This window comes from Emys orbicularis, chromosome 3 (genome assembly GCF_028017835.1).
Source record: "Emys orbicularis isolate rEmyOrb1 chromosome 3, rEmyOrb1.hap1, whole genome shotgun sequence".
Lineage (NCBI taxonomy): Eukaryota > Metazoa > Chordata > Testudines > Emydidae > Emys > Emys orbicularis.
The window spans coordinates 154,724,822-154,746,374 of record NC_088685.1 but is presented as its reverse complement, the minus strand read 5'-3'; the positions used below and the strand labels follow the sequence as shown (position 1 = coordinate 154,746,374).

General features: G+C 41.9%; 1 protein-coding gene across 1 annotated transcript in view; it reads left to right on the top strand.

Annotated features, from left to right (window-relative positions):
- The first annotated feature begins 2,250 nt into the window (after positions 1-2,250).
- KIF6 (kinesin family member 6) overlaps positions 2,251-21,553 on the top strand; it is a 284,172-nt gene continuing 264,869 nt past the window's right edge. The window contains exons 1-3 of the mRNA XM_065401377.1: positions 2,251-2,328; positions 3,681-3,790; positions 5,687-5,761. Of these exons, the coding sequence (XP_065257449.1) occupies positions 2,251-2,328; positions 3,681-3,790; positions 5,687-5,761 (263 nt within the window). The remainder of the gene's footprint in view (positions 2,329-3,680; positions 3,791-5,686; positions 5,762-21,553) is intronic.

The window sequence follows — 21,553 nt, the reverse complement described above, 5'->3', positions numbered from 1 at the left end:
TGTTTCTCTATCCAGATACTGTGGATACACATAGAACATACCACTATGCCTTTCCCCCCCACAATCTTCAAAGGGTCTTCTGGGGTGTGCCAGTTTTACTGACAATTTTAAAATCCAGGACTAGATGTTTTTCTAAAAGATCTGCTCTAGGAATTATTTTGGGGAAGTTCTATGGTCTGTGCTATACAGGAGGTCACATGGATGCTCACAATAGGCCTTTCTGGCCTTGAAAACTATGAATGATGGTTGCTAGATCTGTTACACATTATATCACAACAGACACCATCTGCCTAGTCAAACCACCTACAGCAGATATCAATATAAAACTTGTCATAAAGATAAAGAGGGTATGTGAGGCCTATGTGAGATTACTATTTTCAAGGCAAACAGTTTCAGTTCCGTAATTTGAATTAGAGAGACAAGGTTTTCCCAGACCTGGAGAAGAGCTCTATGTAAACTCAAAATCTGGTCTCTCTCACCAACAAAAGTTGGTCCAATAAAAGGTATTACTTCACCCACCTTGTCTCTCTAATATCCTGGGACCAACACAGCTCCAACACCACTGTACACAGTCATTTGAATGGTCAGTTTCATCAAACATGGTCAGTCTGAATTAAGAGCAAGTTTCTTTTTTCTTTAAAGAGATCCAGTATAGTACTTGTTGAGGAATAAAGTAATGTAACAAAATGGCATTAGTGTGTATGTTTAATGCAAATTCCTCAGGCATTGCCTCCTTTATGATGGAAGGGAGGAATGTAGAAAAGTCCATTAAGAACTTCACTATGAGGGTTAAACATACTTAGGACGTGCTTAGATAGCATGGTGATGGACATTATAAAAAAAACCTTAGATCCAAAGAGGTGCTACTGTGCTCCAATGGGTAAAATTAGAATTGCTCATTTGTATGTAAATAGGACAGATACTACTAATAGCTAAAAGGAATTCTCTTTTAGCTTCAATCATAGGAGTCTGTAGTCTTGGATCAGAAGGATCTTGAGTTCTACCCTACCTGCTTCCATGAGCTGAGACTTTTTAAATAGTCATAGTGATAGTTACAATATCATCATGCAGACACAAAACTTCCCACTTATCATAGCTCATTGTCTCTTCAATTTTCTCAGATTAGTCCTATCCTTGTAACACTTGCACATAAACAGCCTACAATTGTGTTGATTCTATTTGCTGCTTTATTTCACTGTAAACTCATCTAATTTGCTGTTTTCCCTAAGAAAGCAGTGAATGCTTTCTCTTAAGTGTGTTTGAGATTACTGGTATGATTCTATATCCATTCTTATTACCTGACCACATTTCTAATCTCTCTCCCTTTTATGTTGTTGCTCCATTTTTACAGGTGTTAGTGGCGTTTTGTACTTTCATATCAGCTGCAGCTATAATTTTTGAAGCATACTGCTTCCTTCCTCTAACAGCTTGTTAGTGAATACAGTAAACATGACCAGACCGAAAGTGGAATCCTGTGCCATACCATTAGACCTGCTCTAACTCAATTTGCTGTAATTTATCATTGCCCTTTGTGATCCTCCACACACTCTTCAGTCCATGCATCAGTGTTGCTGTACCTGAAAATTTTTCCCTCAAAAGAAGATATAGTATCAATAGCAGGGTCACCCATTCTACGATTCAAAAAACATGTCAGGCTCCCAAAATAATGAAATTGATTTAAATAGCGTGAGACTTATTTTAAATAAATACAAGGTGTGTCTCTTTTGTCTGATTGGTGGCCCAGTTATTCTCTGCCATGAAGGCTAAAAAACTTTTTTTTTAAACGAAAGTTAAATCTCATGTAGCTACATGATCGCAGAAGCTGGGGCTTTAAGGCAAACGCCAATGCCGTAAGACTCCTGCTCTCGCACAGAGACCATTGCCACCCTTACGCAAGGGGCAGCTGGAACATTTACATTCAACTCTGCTATGCGGGTGAGGCGGGACTCGGTGCCCCCTGTACGACCAAAGGGGGGCGGGGCGGCTCCCCGCCTCTGTGCGGCCCTGGGAGCGCGCGGGACACCAGCGCGTTCCGCACGGGGACTGGGTGGGTGGAGCCCCAGAGAAGAAACGCCGCTCGCTAATTGCAGCGGGGGTAGTGGGACTGCCACTGCCGTCTCTCCGGGATGCGCATGCGTAGCTCGCTGGCGCACCGGCACCGCCCTCTTTCACACCCGGCGCAGAGCATGCTGGGTAGTGTTCCTTGGTTACCGTTGCTATGCAGGGCCTAGTCTGCCCCTCCCCCCCTCTATGAGCGGCGAGATGGTGAAGCAAACGATCCAGATCTATGCCCGGGTGAAGCCCCTGGCCAGGCGGCAGCAAGCGGGGGTAGGTGGCCGCGGGGAAGGTAGCCGGGCTGCAGCCAGCCTGGGGAGCGCATGGTGTCGAGGGGCAGCCCGGGGGTGGAGCGGGGTGCCTGGGGCAGGGGGCAGCCCGAGGTGAGTGGGGGCGGGCACCAGGGGGCAGCCCGGGACGCCCCGCTGGGGGAGGGGGTTGATATGAGCTGTTTGAGGTTCCCCTTCACTAGTCCTAGTTTATGAGGCTGGTTAACTTGCCAGCCTTGAGTTCCCCCCGGCTCTGCGCGGCGATGTACTTACTGCTGAAGAGGACTTGCTGCAGCGACCGGATGATTTTAAGTGGCCCGGTGCAGAGTAGAAAGCCCTAGACATCGACTGTTAAAGGGAGCCTTACAAAACCAAATTGTGCTCTAGTAAAGCTTGTGACCTTTGGGCGCAAGGAGCTGATTTTCTACACCGGGGTCGGCAACCTTTCAGAAGTGGTTGCCCAGTCTTCATTTATTCACTCTAATTTAAGGTTTCGCGTGCCAGTAATATATGTTAACGTTTTTAGAAGGTCTCTTTCTATAAGTCTATATTATATAACTAAACTATCGTTGTATGTAAAGTAAATAAGGTTTTTAAACGGTTTAAGAAACTTCATTTAAAATTAAATTAAAATGCAGAACCCCCCGAACCGGTGGCCAGGACCCGGGCAGTGTGAGTGCCACTGAAAAATCAGTTCAGGTGCCGCCTTCAGCACATGTGCCATAGGTTGCCTACCCCTGTTCTACATACTTACAGGAAGCTTGTTTAATGAAACCATCATTGTGGACGTTGGAAGTGAATGCTTGAGTTGAAATATTTCATCTTCATTGAAATGAAAAATAAAAAGTTTAATGAAAACATTTTCATAAATGGTATGTAGGTTTTGCCATAAATCTCTTTAAAAAACAACTCCCTCCCCCGCAAAAAAACCTCCAAGCTCTTTAAATTGTGGTCCAAAAACTACCTGATGATTGCCTTATTAATCTCACAGAATAAACACTTCTTCAGGTTTTTTTAAAATAAATCTTTGGTCAGATATTTGAAAGTGGTTTTATTAAGCTAATTTTATCAAGGGACTTGGTGTCTAATTGCATTTAGATATTTTGAAATCTTATTCTGGGGTGGGTGAAAGAGAGACAGTTCTCTACTGTGTAATGCAGAATCCCCTGTAGCTCAAATGGCAAAGGCTATATTTTTGAAGGAGGGCAAACTGGGCTTTCTCCCTTCAGTTACCATGGAATTCTGATGATAGATTCCTGTGTATGATCTTAATGAGATGATGAAGTTAAACACATCAAGATGATAGGGCCATGGTACAAACCACTGTTCTATTGCTGAAGTCATTTTGTTTTGCAGATTTATTCAGTTGGTGAAGATGAAAAATCAGCCTCCAGTTTAGAGATTATTGTTCCACGTGACTTGGCAGATGGATTTGTCAATAATAAACGAGAAAGCTACAAGTTTAAGTAAGTTTATTTTGCTCTGATTTTTTCCTCATGCAGTTTATACTATGATCACTTTCAACATTACCAGGTCTGTGTTATAGCCAAGCTTATTATTTTTCTTCCTGTTAAAGACAGTCCATTTTCTATATTCAGTGTCACCATTGCCTACAGAGAAGATTTTTGGGTAAGGATCAGCCACTAGATTCAGTGTGCCAGTCCTGTGGAGAGTCAGGAAAAGGTTCTTATTAATCTCTGATCCACACAATATAGTTTTTGGTATATTTAGTAAGATTTTTAAAAAGACTTTTTAACAAGAGGAATCTTTCAGTGCTACATTACATTATACTCTATCATGATTTCAGGGCAAGACATGATAAAACTAGAAAAGTTTAATAGCTGAACTTGTATGCTTCATCAAACTATTACATGACATTGTGGTAAAAATGCCTGAGTCCTGTTTACAGGCCTGCACCCGTGCAGCTGGCTATAAAGTTTTAGTGTAGACAAGGCCAGAGTGAGGGAGGGATCTTATGCTCCTGCAGAAATTAATGAGCCAGCGTAGGGTGGATAATGACTTTAGCCAAAGATTTGTTGACAAAAAGCACTTTCTAACAGGAATTTGTTGATTTCAGGCCTAACCAAAACACAGTGAAGAAAATTACAGTTTGTCAAATGAAAAGGGAAACTATCAGCTTAGAAAAAATATTTATACATTTCTATGAAAATATTACAAACGAGAAGTAAAAACAATTACTTGATAGCATCCTTTGTATGGAAAATTTGGATGCAACATTTTGTATGGAATTTCATATCAATTGAAATTTGATGCTGAAAAAAATCTAAAATCTACTGTAGAGTAGGACTCCAAACAAACATCTGTATCTCATGCTGATGTCACTGGACAGGCTGTATGCAACACCAGTTTAGGTTGTAGATGCCCATGCCAGCTTAATGGATGCTGACATTCTCTGTGTCTTTATTGTTCCTATCGGGAGTCTGTGCAAATGAATTCTGAGAAATACTGAGCATTGTGATCCTTAAGGAAATGCTCTTTGTTTTCAATTTTTTATCATAAAGCCATACATACAAAAGGAATGCTACATGCCAAACACTTTTTCTTTCCTCCCTAAAACTCACTATTTTTTGGTGAAGTCTTCCTACACTGGTCATCTCACCAACTAAGGGCCTGATCCTGCAATTCTCTACTTCTGTGCGCAGTGTCATTAAGATCAACAAATTCAGTACAACTACTCATCTGAATAAAGGTTTACAAGATAGGGACCTATGTCTCCATACCTCATGCACTGAATATTTCCCCATGTATTGCATTTGCCTGAGTAACTGTACACTGTAAACCCTTTGAGACCCAGACCCCATGTTTTTTACATGTTCTGTGAAGTAAGAACTATGTAAACTTATAGTGCCAAACAGAACAACTGCAGATGTTGGCTTATAGTAAGTGGTAGAAGCTTAGATTTTTTTTATTTGATGTTCATCTATTGATTACAATGTTTCCTAGCTGCTACATTTCATTGTAGTCTAAAAATTGGGAGCCTGGCTGTACTGTTTATATGTGCTGCTTGGTTATAGGATAATTAATTTATGCAGTTTTCAGTGTGATGCCAGTTGAAAACACTGATCCCCTTGATAGCTGTAAAATACAGGTTTTTTTCCCCTAAACTACCTCATTTTATCAGAGGGTTTTATTGTACAGATCTTGTCAAAGCAGTACTGTTTACAATCTATTTGTATACAATAGCACAACAGGACACTGTGGTTAAAGCTACAGGGAAAACATTGTACTAGGTTATGTAAGCCCAATGATGTAAACATGGACTAGTTACAAACAGAAAAACAAAAATTATGAATCAAGTAGTGTTTGAAGATACTGCATGATTATTTGTTTATTCTTTTCAGATTTCAGAAAATTTTTGATCAGGAGGCAAAACAAGATGCAGTTTTTGAAAGCATTGCCAAACCAGTTGCTGAATGGTAGGTTTTAATCTTGTAAATAATCAGCAGTTACATGGGGTCACCGGTAACTTTCATTATACCATTTGAAAGCAATCTGATAATCATTTGCCATGGTGATTTAAAAATGGATTGTGCTTTTATTCTCTAAATGCTGATCCATCTGAATCTGATAGGCATGCAAGAATTCCATGGATGTTCTGCTTATAGAAAGGCTCCATCATCAGCCCCTAATTTAGCATTGCTATGATTTCCTGTTTTGTTGATGTTATATGGGAAACCAGAGGAATTTATATTAGGTTAGTTCTTCTTATTCCACTGATTTATCTCCATTGGTCCTTCAGAAAAGTTAATTTCATAGCCCTCACACTATGCAACTCTAAAGAAAAGGGTTATGCATGAGGAAATCTAATCTCCCTGTTTAGTTTTTATTAACTTTAATATGATTTAAGGACAATTATGAATGGGCCTCCAGTTTTGTCCTTACTACTTTCTGCTTAATGTACATACTCATGATGGTGTTGGTGGCACTATATCTTGACTCCTTATTATAATAACTAAAGAATGTTAATGTTGTAGAATGAAGTTCTCAGAAGTCTGATTCCTTCATTTATAACTAAAATTAAGACTTTGTTTTTAAATTTTACTGATTTGTATTGATATCTTCAACAAAAGACTTTGCTAGGATAGATGAACCTGTGCTGTGCCTGGCAAGTAGAGAGTTAAAACCCTGTCTTGAGCATGCCAGAGCTTGGATTATCAGCATTCTTAGGAAACTCAAGTTACCAAAGCTAATTGGCAACAATGCATCTATTTTTTTTTTTTTTAAGAGAGTGGGGCTACACAGGGAGTTTGCTGGAAGGTGTGAGGACCAGCTGGGTGTGTTCCATAGCTCACCTATACAGTGCTTCTGAAAAGGGAAAAAGGGAATCTATACCCTTTTTCTTTTTTTATTTGAACCTGTGCTGATGTGAGTCCCTGCAATTAGATTTTATGGCTGTGAGGGTGTAAAATGCTTGAGAAATGGATTTGGTTTAAATAGAAGAGTCTGTTGAATGGCTGTTTTTAAAGCAAATATTTTATAAAAATCTACCTCTTGCTTGACTCACTAAATAAATACTACATGATAATCTGGTCAAAAAATTGAAATAATGGGCCACTTCACCCTAAATTTTCTTTATGAACCATATTAAAATATACTGAAAGTAATATATTGTGAAACACGTACACCAATCACTGAGGTCTGTTGACTCCCATATGCTGAAGGAGCTATGTTCTTAATAGAACAATCCAAAACCTTCCAAGTCTGTTTGAAATAGGTTTGTAAATTTCATTTCTCTCCCTCCGCCCCCACCCAAAAAAGAAACAGTTTTGGCTTTGAAATTAACCCCATTTTTCCTATGGATCAAATTTCATGTGCACTTTTGCAGCTGCATGAGTTCCCAGCAGTTTGCTGTGTCATAAGTGGAAATGGGGCTGTCTGCCATATTGGAAGACGGGAGGGCTCTGGTGGAGTGGGAAAGTGTTGGAGAAAGTCAGGATAGAGTTCCTTTCCCTTCACTGTTGTCTCTTTTAGGATCTGTGCGCCCATCTTTATACGATACTTCTCAGTTTAGCTGAACAGACCCTTCTGATCACATGGGACTCATTTAACTAATTTGTTATTTATATCTCATAATTTAAAAAAAGACTTGAAATCATCTAGCTGTGCATATACCTGAGCTAATGTAAATGCATGTTTCCCTTCCTTCCCTCCCTACTCCTTACACCCACTGTTACGTTCTGTCTGAAATTAGGTTGTAAACTCTTTGGAGTATTCTGTTTTAGTATAATATCCAGGGCTTTGGAGCAGAGCCTGGAGCTGGAGCGCGGAGCAGCTCCGGAGCAGTGGAGCTGCAGGTTTTTGCCTGGAGCTGGAGCGGAGCCGGAGCACAGCTCCAAAGCCCTGAAATATCTAGCAATAGAGTCATTGTCCTGACTGGGGCCTCTAGTCATCTACTAAAGTAATAATTCTAATGATAATAAGTCATTAAAAAAACCCGCACAAGACACAAGAGTAGCACCAAGAAGACTGCCACTGGGAGACTTGCCCTATGTGCCCTGTACCAATAAAACAAGTTTGAATCTGAAATGCAGCACAAACAGCAACCTTATAGTTTGCATGTATCTTAAAAAGAACAATCTAACTCTGTAACAAATTACCGCCAGTTCATGATTGCAGATTGATCTCACGTCAGGGCTGATTTCAAGCATTTTCTATTTGGAGTCTAACATTTAAGCGATTTACTATATAGATCCTCTTTCAGGAAAATAGGTTAATAAATACAGTAGCAAACCTGTATCATTTGATGTTTTTAATTAAGATGGTATTTTTCTTCTTGTGAAGAGTTCTGTTTATTGTGGATGATGGAGTTTGCTTTGTCTTATGCTAGATGAGCCAATTGGTTTGTTCCAAAACAGAGCAAATAGTAGGACTGTTTCTGCCTTAACAAAATATAAAATGAAATAGGGCACATATCAAAGTTTCCTTTTGAGGACACTCTTTCTTGAGAACCTTTCTTTTGGTGGTTTAAAGGCTTGGGAGTGAGGGCGGGGGCTGTTCATAAAGGGCCTGATCCAAAGCCCATTGAAATCAATAGGAATCTTTCTGCTGACTTCAGTGAGCTATGGATGGAGCCAAGAGAGAGCAGACTTTCTAATAACAATCAGATATGGCTCGGTTCTGTTTCATAAGAGAAATCACCTCCAGGTATTCCCCAGAATGTTGTCCATTATTGACTATATGTTATAATGTCTGAAGCAGCAAGAATATAGTGAAATGTATAGATAAACAATTTTAGAGAGAGGTTTCGCTAGTAATCTAAAATGACTGGAAAAAATATTTGCTAAGTCCTTTGTTATAATACAAAGCATTGGAAGTGTACCATAGGGAGCAGTTCTGCACTGGGGATAGACTAAATGACCTAATAGGACATTTCCATCCCTAATGTATATGATTACATGAATGCAGTGAGCATTCTCTAGTTTTATTTCTGTCTTTTTGATTTCAATGTAAGTGGTCAATTTTCTATCCCATTCCTTTAGTAACATAGTGAAACTACTTAGAGGATATATTTTATCTCCTAAAATCTTAGGGGTTTGGGCTTGTGTGTGTTACTGTCTAATCAAGAAAAGAATATAGCCTCCACCAGTTCGAGACATCACCAAACTAATAAAGATGTATTAGTTATATTAAGGGCATGATCCGGCACCCATCTGAGTCAATGGGGTCCTGTCTTTGTACTCTTGGAGTCTATGCCTGAGAGGTACCCTTAATTCCTGTTGGGTAATAGCATCAGGGCTATAGATTATAAATTCCTTGAAGCAGGGAGCCTGTGTTACTCTTTGTTTGGTGCAGAACTGAACATGGTGGTGGTGCCAAATAAGGAAATTATGAACTCTGTTTCTGAATGATTAGAAGATAAAGGATACATGGCATATTCCGAAATTCTGTATATTCTTATTTCTAAACTTTCAAAGCCCTGCATCAGTTTTAAAATTCTCCATTCCCATTAGAGACAGATGGAAGTCTCCTTCCTTTGAAACATCAGAGATGGCCACAGCTGGAGATGAGACAATGGGCAGGATGAGCTGGTGCTCTGAGGTAACACTGAGCATTATCTCAGTCAGGTGCTTGGCTAACTGGTTCTTGCTCACATGTCCAGGGTCTAACTGCTTGCTATATGTGGGGTCAGGAAGGAATTTCCCCACATATCAGATTGGCAGTGACTTTGGGGGTGGGGGCTTGCCTTCTTCTGCAGCATGGGGTGCAGGTCACTTGCCAGGATCATCTAGGTATATCTCACTTAATCAATTCCCTGCTGTTGCAGGGGCCTCAGGCATTAGTGCACCTCAGTCCCCTCTTATTCTCTGCCCGAGGCACATCTTCTGAGGAAAAAAACATTATTGTATCTCCAAGTGTTTCTCATTTACATCATTTTACTTCATAATCTGAAATAAAATATCTTGTTTTCAGTACTTAATAACAATGTCTGACTATACAATTCCATGAATATGTAACACTTCATGTATTTTAAAAACTATTTATGTGGTATAAACAGTGAGCTAGCTGCTTTGCAGCTGAGTGTGAAGATTTTAAAATATAGACAATGCATATATAGAACAGGGTTACAGGAAATCAGCAGGCAAATGTGGTTGTTGTTTGTATCACCTAGAAACCGCAGGCACATTGGATATCCATTGTGCTGGATGCTGGACAAACCTTTTAAAAGACATCTCCTGTCCTGAGGAACTTATGATTTAAAAGGCTAAATTGAGCCTTTAGGCTCTTCCTTTTGTAAGGGGCAGTTCACTGCTGCACCGGCCCAGGAGTTGCTCTGGAAAGGAATTATTACTCAGTGTCCCAATTCCTTCCCTTCTCCCAGGTTTGCTTCCGTGGAGCAGTAACTAATTGCATGCCTTCAGAAGGTGGTATCATTTCCACTGGCTGGCACAAAGCAATGGGTAGAAATGTAGTTCCACCTATTCCCCGTAACTCTACATCTCCATCCCACCCACCTGTTTTGAGACTTGCAGCCCCTGCCCTCTCCTCATGCCCACCCTAAAGCCATGATGCAAGGACCACGAATACACCAGTGCAGGAGGGTGGGAGGATCTTCCTTCCCTTCCTTATATTAGCCTGAGTCACAATCTGGACCTAATAATAATAATTAATAATAACCTAAAATAAGACTAGACAAAATAAGTGGGTGTAACATACCAAGGAGGAAATGGGAGAAAGAGGGTGAAGTCAACAGAGGCAGGAACATGTGGTTATGTACAATGGCTATGTGCACACTTTGCAGATTTGAATCTTAACATTAATGTCTCCTTTATATATAATTAGTGATCATGGGTAGCCATTTACCTGGCAATCAGACATCATGGTTCATATGCATATCACCAGTTTCACAATTATTTTTCAAGAACTTTACCTGTTCCCTTTCTTGTATTCCTCCCTCTCTTATTGCCAGTTTAGTTAATTCTTGTTTTATGGGGAGGGGGAACTTGAGTTTATAGGTTTCCTGAAGTGTGGTTTAAGGAGAGGCTTGGATGGGAGGATGAAGGTAGGGCAGGCCAGGTCAGGAGTGGGGTTCAGGAGGCATATTGGGGTGCATGGAAGAAGGTATGGGAGTGAATAGGAGGAGAACACACAGAGTCAGATTGGAGGAGCAGGAAATGACAAAATGAAATTTTATGTAGATGTTTTGCTAACTTTCTCCAGAACTCTGAAATAAGTATACCTGTTATTCACCCAGGCACAAACTGCATTCAGTCAATGAGATAGTCTATTTTGATCTAGATAAGTTCAAATGTGTGCCAAAATCCAGTTAAGATATTGGAAATATCTTCCTGCCTATATGAAGATTGATTAAATATTAACAGATAGTGATGCAGGGGGATTTCCTCCCGAAGAGGAAATACTTGCAATCTTAATGCAGAAGCTGCTATATAGCTACTATATTAACCAAACTACAGTTGACCATTCATTGTCCCTTTCATTTGCTCTTAAGTTTTCTAAATGCTTAAACATCTATTTTTCACCATAGGTAAAAATTAATGTTAATGTTAGAGAAATGAAGGACCCAAAGAATAGATATTAGAAGATACACATGCACTGAGAAAAACAGATCTAAAAATGAGAAATCTTTCTGCAATTCCAACTGTCCTTAAAACAGTGTCCTATCCTCAAGGGCTCATATTAATTTTTGCAAGTATGAGACAATTGCTGAATTTTTGTGTATTGTACTTTTTTTGTGCATAAATGCTGTATGAATTTGTCATCTTTTTGTTCTTCAAGTTACGTAGGGGACTCTCTCTCCCCTTCTCTCTCGCCAAAAAAAAAAAATTAATTGCCCATTATTCTTTGTTCATTGTCCCCATCACTCAGCTGCGGTGTAACATAACACATTTTCCATCTTCTTGGTCTTGTTTTGTGGCACTGCTGGGTGCAACTGCAGCATGTTGATTCTGGACTTGTAGGTAGTATTGGCTGGTACAGTAGGTTGCTGGGTGATTTAACTGGCAGAAAGAATTGTTTCCAACACAGTGGCCTCATAAAGGAAAGTCTGTCTTATATATTTATGCTACTGGGATTCTGAAAATAAAGTATTGTCAGCTCTCTTGTTACAAATTATTAATAAACCCTGTCTTTTAGATTGTACGATTCTTGGGACAGGGAGTATCATTAACATTTGTACAGCACCTAGCGAAATGGGTCCTGGAAGCCTCTAGATCTCATTGATGTGATATGATATATTATTAATGAGTCATTGGCACAGAGCTTCATAAATGGTTCCTTGAGCTTTATGGTAATATGGCTAAGTTAAAGAACACATAACCACAGTAGCTATGTTTATAACACAGTTTGTTCTCTCTGGAATTCTAGAAATTAAGGTGTAAACATCCGTCGTGATTATTCATGGTTCTAAATGGTAGACTTGAATGAATGATTGTCCATTCCTGAGCAGTTTATATTCCTGAGTCAGTGTGGTGAGCAATGGCTGAGCTCTGCTCTAGATAAACTTCCATCATAGCTTTACTATTACTAATGCGGGTGGTTTTGGCACTAAAGGGCTGTGGGATCACTTTCCTTTTGGATGCCAGTTTGACACAACCCAGTTTAAAAATTGTGCTAAATTGGAGAATCAGACAATAATGATTAATGTCTCTTCTTGAAATGGTTGCAACCATGGGGCCATATGAAGTGCAAGGATTCATTAACATTTCATCAAACCACTATTATAGGGCACAGTATTTGTAAGATTTATTCTGACACCAATTGCAGATTTTCAAACTGTTAAAGAAATCTGCTTATTATAGGTTACAGTGCGACTGTTTGGGTGGGTGCATAGAGCATCTTTTTCAATAAAATACCATTTTTTATGCCATGTTCATGGCTGAACTTGCATATTTTAGAGAACTTGTTGGAGTAATGCAGGAAATAATGTTGCACCTCCTTTTTCAGGAAAATTATCAATTTCTAAAGAAACTGATGTGTGCAGTAAGCTCTTGGAAAAAAACAACCAGTGCTGTTATATGTATGTTTGGGAGTTGGACATATCTATGAAATGTGAGATATCACCAAATTAGATTTATTCCACAATTCTGGCAAAGATATAAAAAGAAGATGTCGTGTTGAGATATTTTGTTTATTTTAATTAAAAGGAACTTTTATCTGTGCTCCAAACGAGAAGGGATATTTAAGTACTGAGATTCTCCAAAGGCAAATCCTCCTTCAAAATTACTTTCTCAGAGTTTAAAAATAAAATAAAGTTCACAAGTCTCTTAATCATAAACAAATACCTGGGAGTTGGATTTGCCAGGAGTGTGTTGAATTTTATTGTGAGTTGACTATGGATTAAGGGCTTTTGAAATAGGGAGAGGGAAAGTGCAGGGACATCAGGAAAATAATCAAAGATAGTGGGATTTGAAATGAGGAGAGATGAGATGTTATCAAAAGATCAAAGATACTGAAGTTTTCCTACTTTCTTCATTAGTTTAGTATTTGCATAGCTGTTGAATGGCCAGCTATATTTAGATGACCAATAATTTAAAATGAAGCCATCAGAACCCATGTTAGAATAATGAGTGACATAAACTAATAAAGTAAGGTAATTTAGAGTTAGAGTTAAAATTGTTCCTTAGTGCCAAATACTTCTCTTGGCTGCACATACGCATCCATGGACAGAACTTATTCCTTAATCAGTTCCTTTGTTCGTAGGTATTAGCATGTGATTTGTTGGAGTATGGTGCTTACACACAGTATACTTAGTTAAGGGATGGAGTTTCTGAATTTCTGAGAGTTTTTTAAGGGCACTAAATATATGCCTTCCTGCAAGATTTACTTTTCTTTTTAATCTTAATTTAGACGACTGAGCAGTATGTCTAGAACCATGGATGCAGAGTCAGAGCAAGATATGGCAAAATGTCTGTGCCAGTTTCATAAGTAGTCTTACTGATCGTGCTTCTGGATCTAATGGGTAGGCTTCACTTAATCATTTGTAAGGTGGGCCATATCCCTTCATCACTAGTAAATGCTAGTGATGAGAATTTGAGAATAAGAATTTCACACCTGGTTTGGATCCTTTATACTGGGTAAAAGGATAGACGTGGCATAAAGGGGAGCTAAAAATCCTGTATCTGGCATCGGAAGGATTTCCTGGGCAGAGACACTGTGGAAGACTGCCATAAGGCTGCCTTCCGAGAACCCCATCATAAGCTCTGGCATAGGTCAGAGGTTCTCAAATGGGGGGATGGACACCCCTGGGGGAGTGCAGAATGTATTCTGGGTGTGTGAGAAGCTTTAGGGGAAAATAAACTTACTGCACACATTTTACCCACAGCAATGAATAAGTAGCAAAGCTGATTCCTCCAGACTTAGACTCATAGGACTGGAAGGGACCTTGAGAGGTCATCTAGTCCAGTCCCCTGCACTCATGGAAGGACTAAGTATTATCTAGACCATCCCTAACAGGTGTTTGTCTAATCTACTCTTAAAAATCTCCAATGATGGAGATTCCACAACCTCCCTAGGCAATTTATTCTAGTGCTTAACCACCCTGACAGTTAGGAAGTTTTTCATAATGTCCAACCTAAACCTCCCTTGCTGCAATTTAAGCCCATTGCTTCTTGTCCTGTCCTCAGAGATTAAGAAGAACAATTTTTCTCCCTCCGCCTTGTAACAACCTTTTATGTACTTGAAAACAGTTATCATGTCCCCTCTCAGTCTTCTCTTTTCCAGACTAAACAAACTCATTTTTTTCAATCTTTCCTCATAGGTCATGTTTTCTAGACCTTTAATCATTTTTTGTTGCTCTTTCTGGATTTTCTCTAATTTGTCCACATCTGTCATCAGATGGCGCTGTGCATTTTGATGGATTTCTGTTAAGCATGCATAGCATTATACAAAGTCATTGCCATCTGGACGTTAACCTGTTTGCTATAACATGGTGTGCACATTTAATTGTAAGCATTGACCACAATAGCAGTCTTGCTTTTGCTCTTGTTACAATGGATTGTTGGCTTTGTTTGAATCAATGCCTTACTGTTTTTAATATTTAGTAAGAGTTACATGTTGATTTATTTATTGGTATATATACTTGTGTGGCGGGAGGGGTGTGTGTAAACTACTACAGACACAAAGAAGGGGGCCATAATCAAATAAGTTTGAGAACCACTGGCATAGGTGGTATGGCAGGAGTTATGAATGGTATGTTGGGGGTGGGACCACAGCATGTAATGCTTCAAAGATTTCAAGCAGTGCTGTTGCCCATAGGACAGCTCCAGGAGGCTGTGTAAATTAGGCAATCCCCCCATCCTACCGCACTGGACTGCCTAAATTATACTGGAGGTCTCTCCAATACATGGAGCAGTCCAGGATCAGGAGGGCATAAAGGTGGCTTAAAGCCACGCTGCGAATTCTGTATTGCACTTCTTAGAGGCACAGTATAGAATCTCACCCTGGGTCTCTTATTTCTTGGATATGTTAACTATTGTCTTTGTGAGGATGTCTGCTATCCTAACACAACTAATAGTCAGGCCTTTGTTCAAGGAACTCTCTCTTAACATTTGCCACCTCCCTAATTTTTGACCTGTTTAAAAACCCTCTCTTTCTGGGAGAGATTGAGAAGGTAAAGGTAAACCAACTCCAGCTACATAACAAAAAAGTATGCCCTTGGAGTTTGTGAACAGAAATTTCCTACATTGTGGCCTCTGCATATTTCCACTTGTAGGATGTGCCCACATCCAGTCAATCCAAAAATGTGTGATTTAATGTATAGCAAATGCAATGTAATGTGTAAATGTATATAAAAAAGAGGATGTCTGTGTAACTTCGGATGTGTGGTATGCCCTATACCCATCCCCTATGCTTGAGTCTGATCAACTCAGCATAGCTTTGCTGTATGCCAAATAAAGCAACTTGAGTGACAAAATTCACAGTCAAAATGAGTGTTTTGGATCCCAGAGAACTGGATGAAGTGTTCGCCCAGAACTTGACAAGGTGTTCTGGATAAGCCAAGTGGAAAAGGTCTTGGAGGGAATCCCAACGCTATCTAAAGTCGGCCAAAAGAGATTACAAGCATTACGCTAACCTTTGTCAGCAGGCAACCCCTCAAATCACAGTTGGAGATAAAGTATAGCTCTCAGTGTAACACCTTGACTCTACCTGGCCTTCAAGAAGTTGATTTACCTATATCTTGACCCATTCCGGGTCATCCAACAGATCAACCATGTGGCCTTTAAACTCCAAACTCATAGGGTGATGAAAATGCACCCAGTATTCCATGTATCCTTGCTGAAAAAGCTCACCATCTACTTCCCTGGATGAATACAATCACCACTGCCACCTGTCAGGTCCAGGGGTATGAGGAATACCCTGTGAAGCAGATCTTGGACTCCAAAATTCTCAGAGGAAAGCTCTGGTTATGGTCCAGCTGATTGTTCGTGCGAGCCAGCCAAAAACATGCAAGCATGTGACCTGAATCAAGAATTTTATCAGTCAAACCCTGATATACCTGGCCCGAAGACATTTGGTAGGCGTCTTTTAAGGGGGGAGGGATAATGTAATGAGTCATAGCTGAGCCTGATGAGTGCTCTCTGAGCCTGAGCCTGATAAGTGCTGTTGAGTCAACCCTCAGCCTGAGCCAGCTGATATAGTGTACTTGGACTTTCAGAAAGCCTTTGACAAGACCCCACACCAAAGGCTCTTAAGCAAAGTACACAGTCATGGATGAGAGAAGGTCCTCTCATGGATAAGATAGGAAACAAACAGTACAAATAAATGATCAGTTTTCACAGTGGAGAGAGGTAAATAGCGGGGTCCTCCTAGGGTGACCAGATGTCCCAATTTTATAGGGACAGTCCCGATTTTTGGGTCTTTTTCTTATATAGGCTCCTATTAACCCCCACCCCCTGTCCCGATTTTTCACACTTGCTGTCTGGTCACCCTAGGTCCTCCAAGGATCTGGACTGGAACCAGTGCTGTTCGACATTCATAAATGATCTGCAAAAAGGGGTAAAAGTGAGGTGGCAAAGTTTGCAGACAATACAAAATTAATAAAGATAGTTATGTCCAAAACTAACTGTGAAGAGTTACAAAAGGATCTCACAAAACTGGGTGACTGGGCAACAAAATGGCAGATGAAATTCAGTGTTGATAAGTGCAAAATAATGCACATTGGAAAACATAATTGTACATACAAAATGCTGGGATCTAATTTAGCTATTACCACTCAGGAAAGAGATCTTGGAGTCATCCTGGATAGTTCTCTGAAAACATCTGCTCAATGTACTGTGGCAGTCAAAAAAGGTAATGTTAGGAACAATTAGGAAAGAGAGAGATAATAAGACAGAAAATATCATAATGCCATTATATAAATCCATGGTATGCCCACACCTTGAATACTGTGTGTAGTTCTGGTTGCTCCATCTCAAAAAAGATACATTAGAAATGGAAAAGGTACAGAGAAAGGCAACAAAAATTGTTAGGGGTATGTTACAGTTTCTGTATGAGGAAAGATTAAAAAGACTGGAACTGTTCAGTTTAGAAAAGAGACGACTAAAGGGGGATATGATAGAGGTCTGTAAAATCATGAATGATGTAGAAAAAGTGAATAGGGAAGTGTCATTTACCCTTTCACATAACACAATAACCAGGGGTCATCCAATGAAATTAATAGTTTTAAACTTGTTGCCTAAGATAAGGAAGCACTTCTTCACATAATGCACAGTCAAGCTGTGGAACTCATTGCCAGGAGATGTTGTGAAGGCCAAAAGTATAAATGGGTTCAAAAAGGATTAGATAAATTCATGGAGGATAGGTCCATTAATGGCTATTAGCCAAGATGGTCAGGGATGCAGCCCCATTCTCTGGGTGTCCCTAAACCTCTCGCTGCCATAAGTGGGAGCTGTGCGACCGGGGATGTGTCACTCAATAATTGCCCTTTTCTGTTAATTCCCTGTGAAGCTTCTGGTACCAGCCACTGTTGGAAGAAGGATACTGGGCTAGACGGACACTGGTCTGTCCCAGTATGACCATTCTTATGTTCTTCTCCCTGAGCCTAATTGGCTGAGTCCAGGTTGATTGTCATGGAGCCCTCAAGTAATCTGGAGATGAAGATCTAACTAAGTGCCACCAAGGCCAGGGATACAGGCTCCCAATGAAAGCAACTACTCCAGTCTACTCAATGTCACTACCTCACCAGCCGTATCCCCCACTGCTTGTTGATTCTAACTGCCTGTGCCCCTGTTCGTGCTTGCTCCTGTTCCAGGCCCAATCTGTGCCTGCTACAGCCATATTCCAACCCTACTCTTGGTTCCTGATTCCTTCTCTGACCCCTGGCTCTGGTCCCTGGCCTGACCACTAGGGCTGACCGCCGCTTCTCCAACCACTAGGCCTACCCATCCACTTACCAGTTTCTGACACCATGTTTGCTCCATGCTGCCAACACTTCTCTATCACCACTGGAAACTCAGGCCAGGTTTCTGCTGGGGGACCTGTGAAGCTATACAGTGCAGGAAGTGCCACCCAGAAGAGCCTGAATGACAGCCTACTGATTGGGCCATGCTGATGTATAAAGCCATCATAGGGAGCTTTCTAAGCAACGATGGAGACCTTCTGCTCCAGTCCATGCCTTGCTGTGAACCCCAGACTCTGGCTTCTGATCCTTGCTTGACCCCAGCTCTGATACTTGCATCTTGTCTGCAACTTGGCACCTACCCTGACTTCTGGCATCCTGACCTGGCTTGGCCCCTGACTTTGCTTCTTGTCTACTGACGGCAACTTGGTATCCAACCTGTGCACACAGGCAACTCACAGCCCAGTCCTGACACCGGTCCCAACAGTTTGCTGAGACCCTCTCCAGCGGTCCCATCCAACCCCTCCATAGAAGATGGAAGGGAGGGCAACTCTCCAACCAGCAGTTCCCTGAGGGCCTGGGACCTGCAGGACCAAGTCACCCTTCTGCAACTGAAGAAACTTGTGCTACAGACCCAAGCTATGCAGTTTGCAGCCCAATCACAGAACCTGCATGAGCATTTAGCTCAGTTGCATGTCCAGGTGATGCAGCTCACTGCCAAAGCACAGACCCTATGTGAACAGCTAGCATCTCACAGGAGATGCAGCTACACACCTCCCTCAGCAGACTACCCACCTCCTGAACAGGCTCCCACCTCCCAAACAGGCTCCCACATTGCTGCTGCCTGAATGGTTCTGAACCAATGCAGGCTGCTCTTCCTGCCCCGCCCCCAAATGTACCCCAGAGACAAGATGAAGTGGGGCTAGCAGTTAGCTTCCTCACCAGCAAAGCACTCAACTGCGCTTCCCCCTATTAGAGTAGAACAGCCCAGTACTCTCTGACAGGGATGCCTTCCTACAAGCCTTCTTTGATAACCCACATCTTGTCTGCTCTGCAGAGGCTGCCCTCCAGAAGTTTCATTAGGGGCAAGGACCGGCCACCTCCTATGCTGCTCATTTCCGATAGCTTGCAGCTGATGTCAAATGGAATGAGGCAGCCCAACAACACCAACTCTGGTGAGGACTCAGTGCAGATGTAAAAGATAATGTAGCCCACGTTGAAAACCCTACACCCCTAGAGGCATTTATTGATCTCCCCATGTCATCGAGTCTTGGCTGCGCGAGCAGAAGGAGTAAAGAAGTGTCAGCCTGATACTCCCACATCCGCCTGCTACACCAAAGTCTGTAGTACCGAGTCCTGCAACCGAGTCAATGCAGGTCGAGCTGGATTACTGATGCCTGACTCTGGAGGAGAAAGAATATTGATTGCAGTTGAACCTCTGTTTTTACTGTGGGGAGCCAGGACATGCACTTGCCTCCTGTCCAGATTGAAAGAGCTTGGGAAATGGACCAGCCCACGCTCAGTTTGGGGGTACAGCCTGGGAATCATCAGAGTGCCATGCTCTGGAACCACCCCCTAACCTTCGAGAAGAACCTTACCTGGGAACGACAGGGTCTCCCAGCATTTCCAATTGCTCCTGCAATTGCAGATCTTGGGGGAGGCAAGACAGATTCCTCTGCAGTTGATGATAGACACTGGAGCTGCTCCCAACTTTATAGATGTTAAGGCAGCCCAAACACTACAGATCCTTCTCTTGGCAAATCCCACACTATATCTGGCTGAGACGATAGATGGGTGGCTCCTATCATCAGGACTGGTGGCTCAAGAGACCATCTCCCTAGAGTCCATAGTGGAAGGGTACTGGGAAATAATATGCTCTGATGTGATCTGCTCTCCATTCTTCCCCGTAATGGGCATTCCTTGGTTGGAGAGGCATGATCTGTGTATCTCCTGGTGGTGGAGGAACATTATCTTCTCCTCCGAATATTGCCAGAAATCTTGCTTCCAACAAATCGACCAACCTCCGTTGGAGTCACACCGACAAGACTGGACCAGCAACACCCTGAGGGAGGGGGTGAGAGGCAATATAAGAATCTGCGTGACTAAAACGTCAGACCATGGGAGTTCCAGGCTGCTGACACTTCCCCATCACCACCAGAAGTACAGGCTGGCTTTCCGCTGGGGGACCCTGTAAAGCTAGATACTGCAGGAAGTATTGCCCAGCGAGGCTGCAGTCGTGGCTCCTCACAGCCTACTGATTGGCCCATGCCAGTATATAAACAAAAAATCCATCACAGGGAGCTGTCTGAGCAACGACACAGACTGACTGCTTGCTTCCACTCCAGTCCTTGCCTTGCTGTGAACCCCAGACTCTGGCTCCTGACCCTGGTTCAACCCCAACTCCACTACTTGCCTTCTGTCTACCTCACCACCTGACCCTGAATTCCTGGCATCCTGACCCAACATGACCCTGACTCTGCTACTCGTCTCCTGACCGCAACTTGGTGACTTACCTTTGCACGCAGGTTGCCCACAGCCTGACCCTGACAATACTTCTCTATAGTCAAGCCTACTGTGACAGGTTGGATCACAGAAACCCCTTTGGGAACTGCCAACTGATGTGCCAAGATGATTTCTGCCCCTGCTTTCCCTACCAGTTTGGGACTCCAGCACACTGTCTTGTTGAGCCAGACACGCCAGTCTGCTCCAACACAGACCCAGGGTCTGAACCACGTGCCCCAAAGCTGCAGACTTAACGGAAAGCAACTTAAGAAGTGTTCCTGTCTATCACACTCAGATGCCCAACTCCCAATGGGGTCCAAACCCCAAATAAATCAGTTTTATCCTGTAAAGCTTATACAGGGTAAACTCATAAATTGTTCACCCTCTATAACACTGATAGAGAGATATGCACAGCTGTTTCCCCACCCCCCAGGTATTAATACATACTCTGGGTTAATTAATAAGTAAAAAGTGATTGTATTAAATACAGAAAGTAGGATTTAAGTGGTTCCAAGTCGTGACAGACAGAACAAAGTGAATTACCAAGTAAAATAAAAGAAAACACGCAAGTCTGAGTCTAATACAGTAAGAAAGCTGAGTACAGATAAAAACCTCACCCTTAGAGGAATTCCAGTAAGCTTCCTTTTACAGGCTAGTCTGGGTCCATCAATCACTCACACCCCTTGTAGTTACTGTCCTTTGTTCCAGTTTCTTTCAGGTATCCTTGGGGGTGGAGAGGCTATCTCTTGAGCCAGCTGAAGACAAAAAGGAGGGGTCTCCCAGGGGTTTAAGTAGACTTTCTCTTTTGGGTGGAGACCCCCTCCTCTCTGATGCTGCCCCCGACCCAGTGCCACAGCCGGAGCGCCGGAGCGGGGCCGAGCCACATGGCGCAGCTCATGGTCCGGCTTAAAAC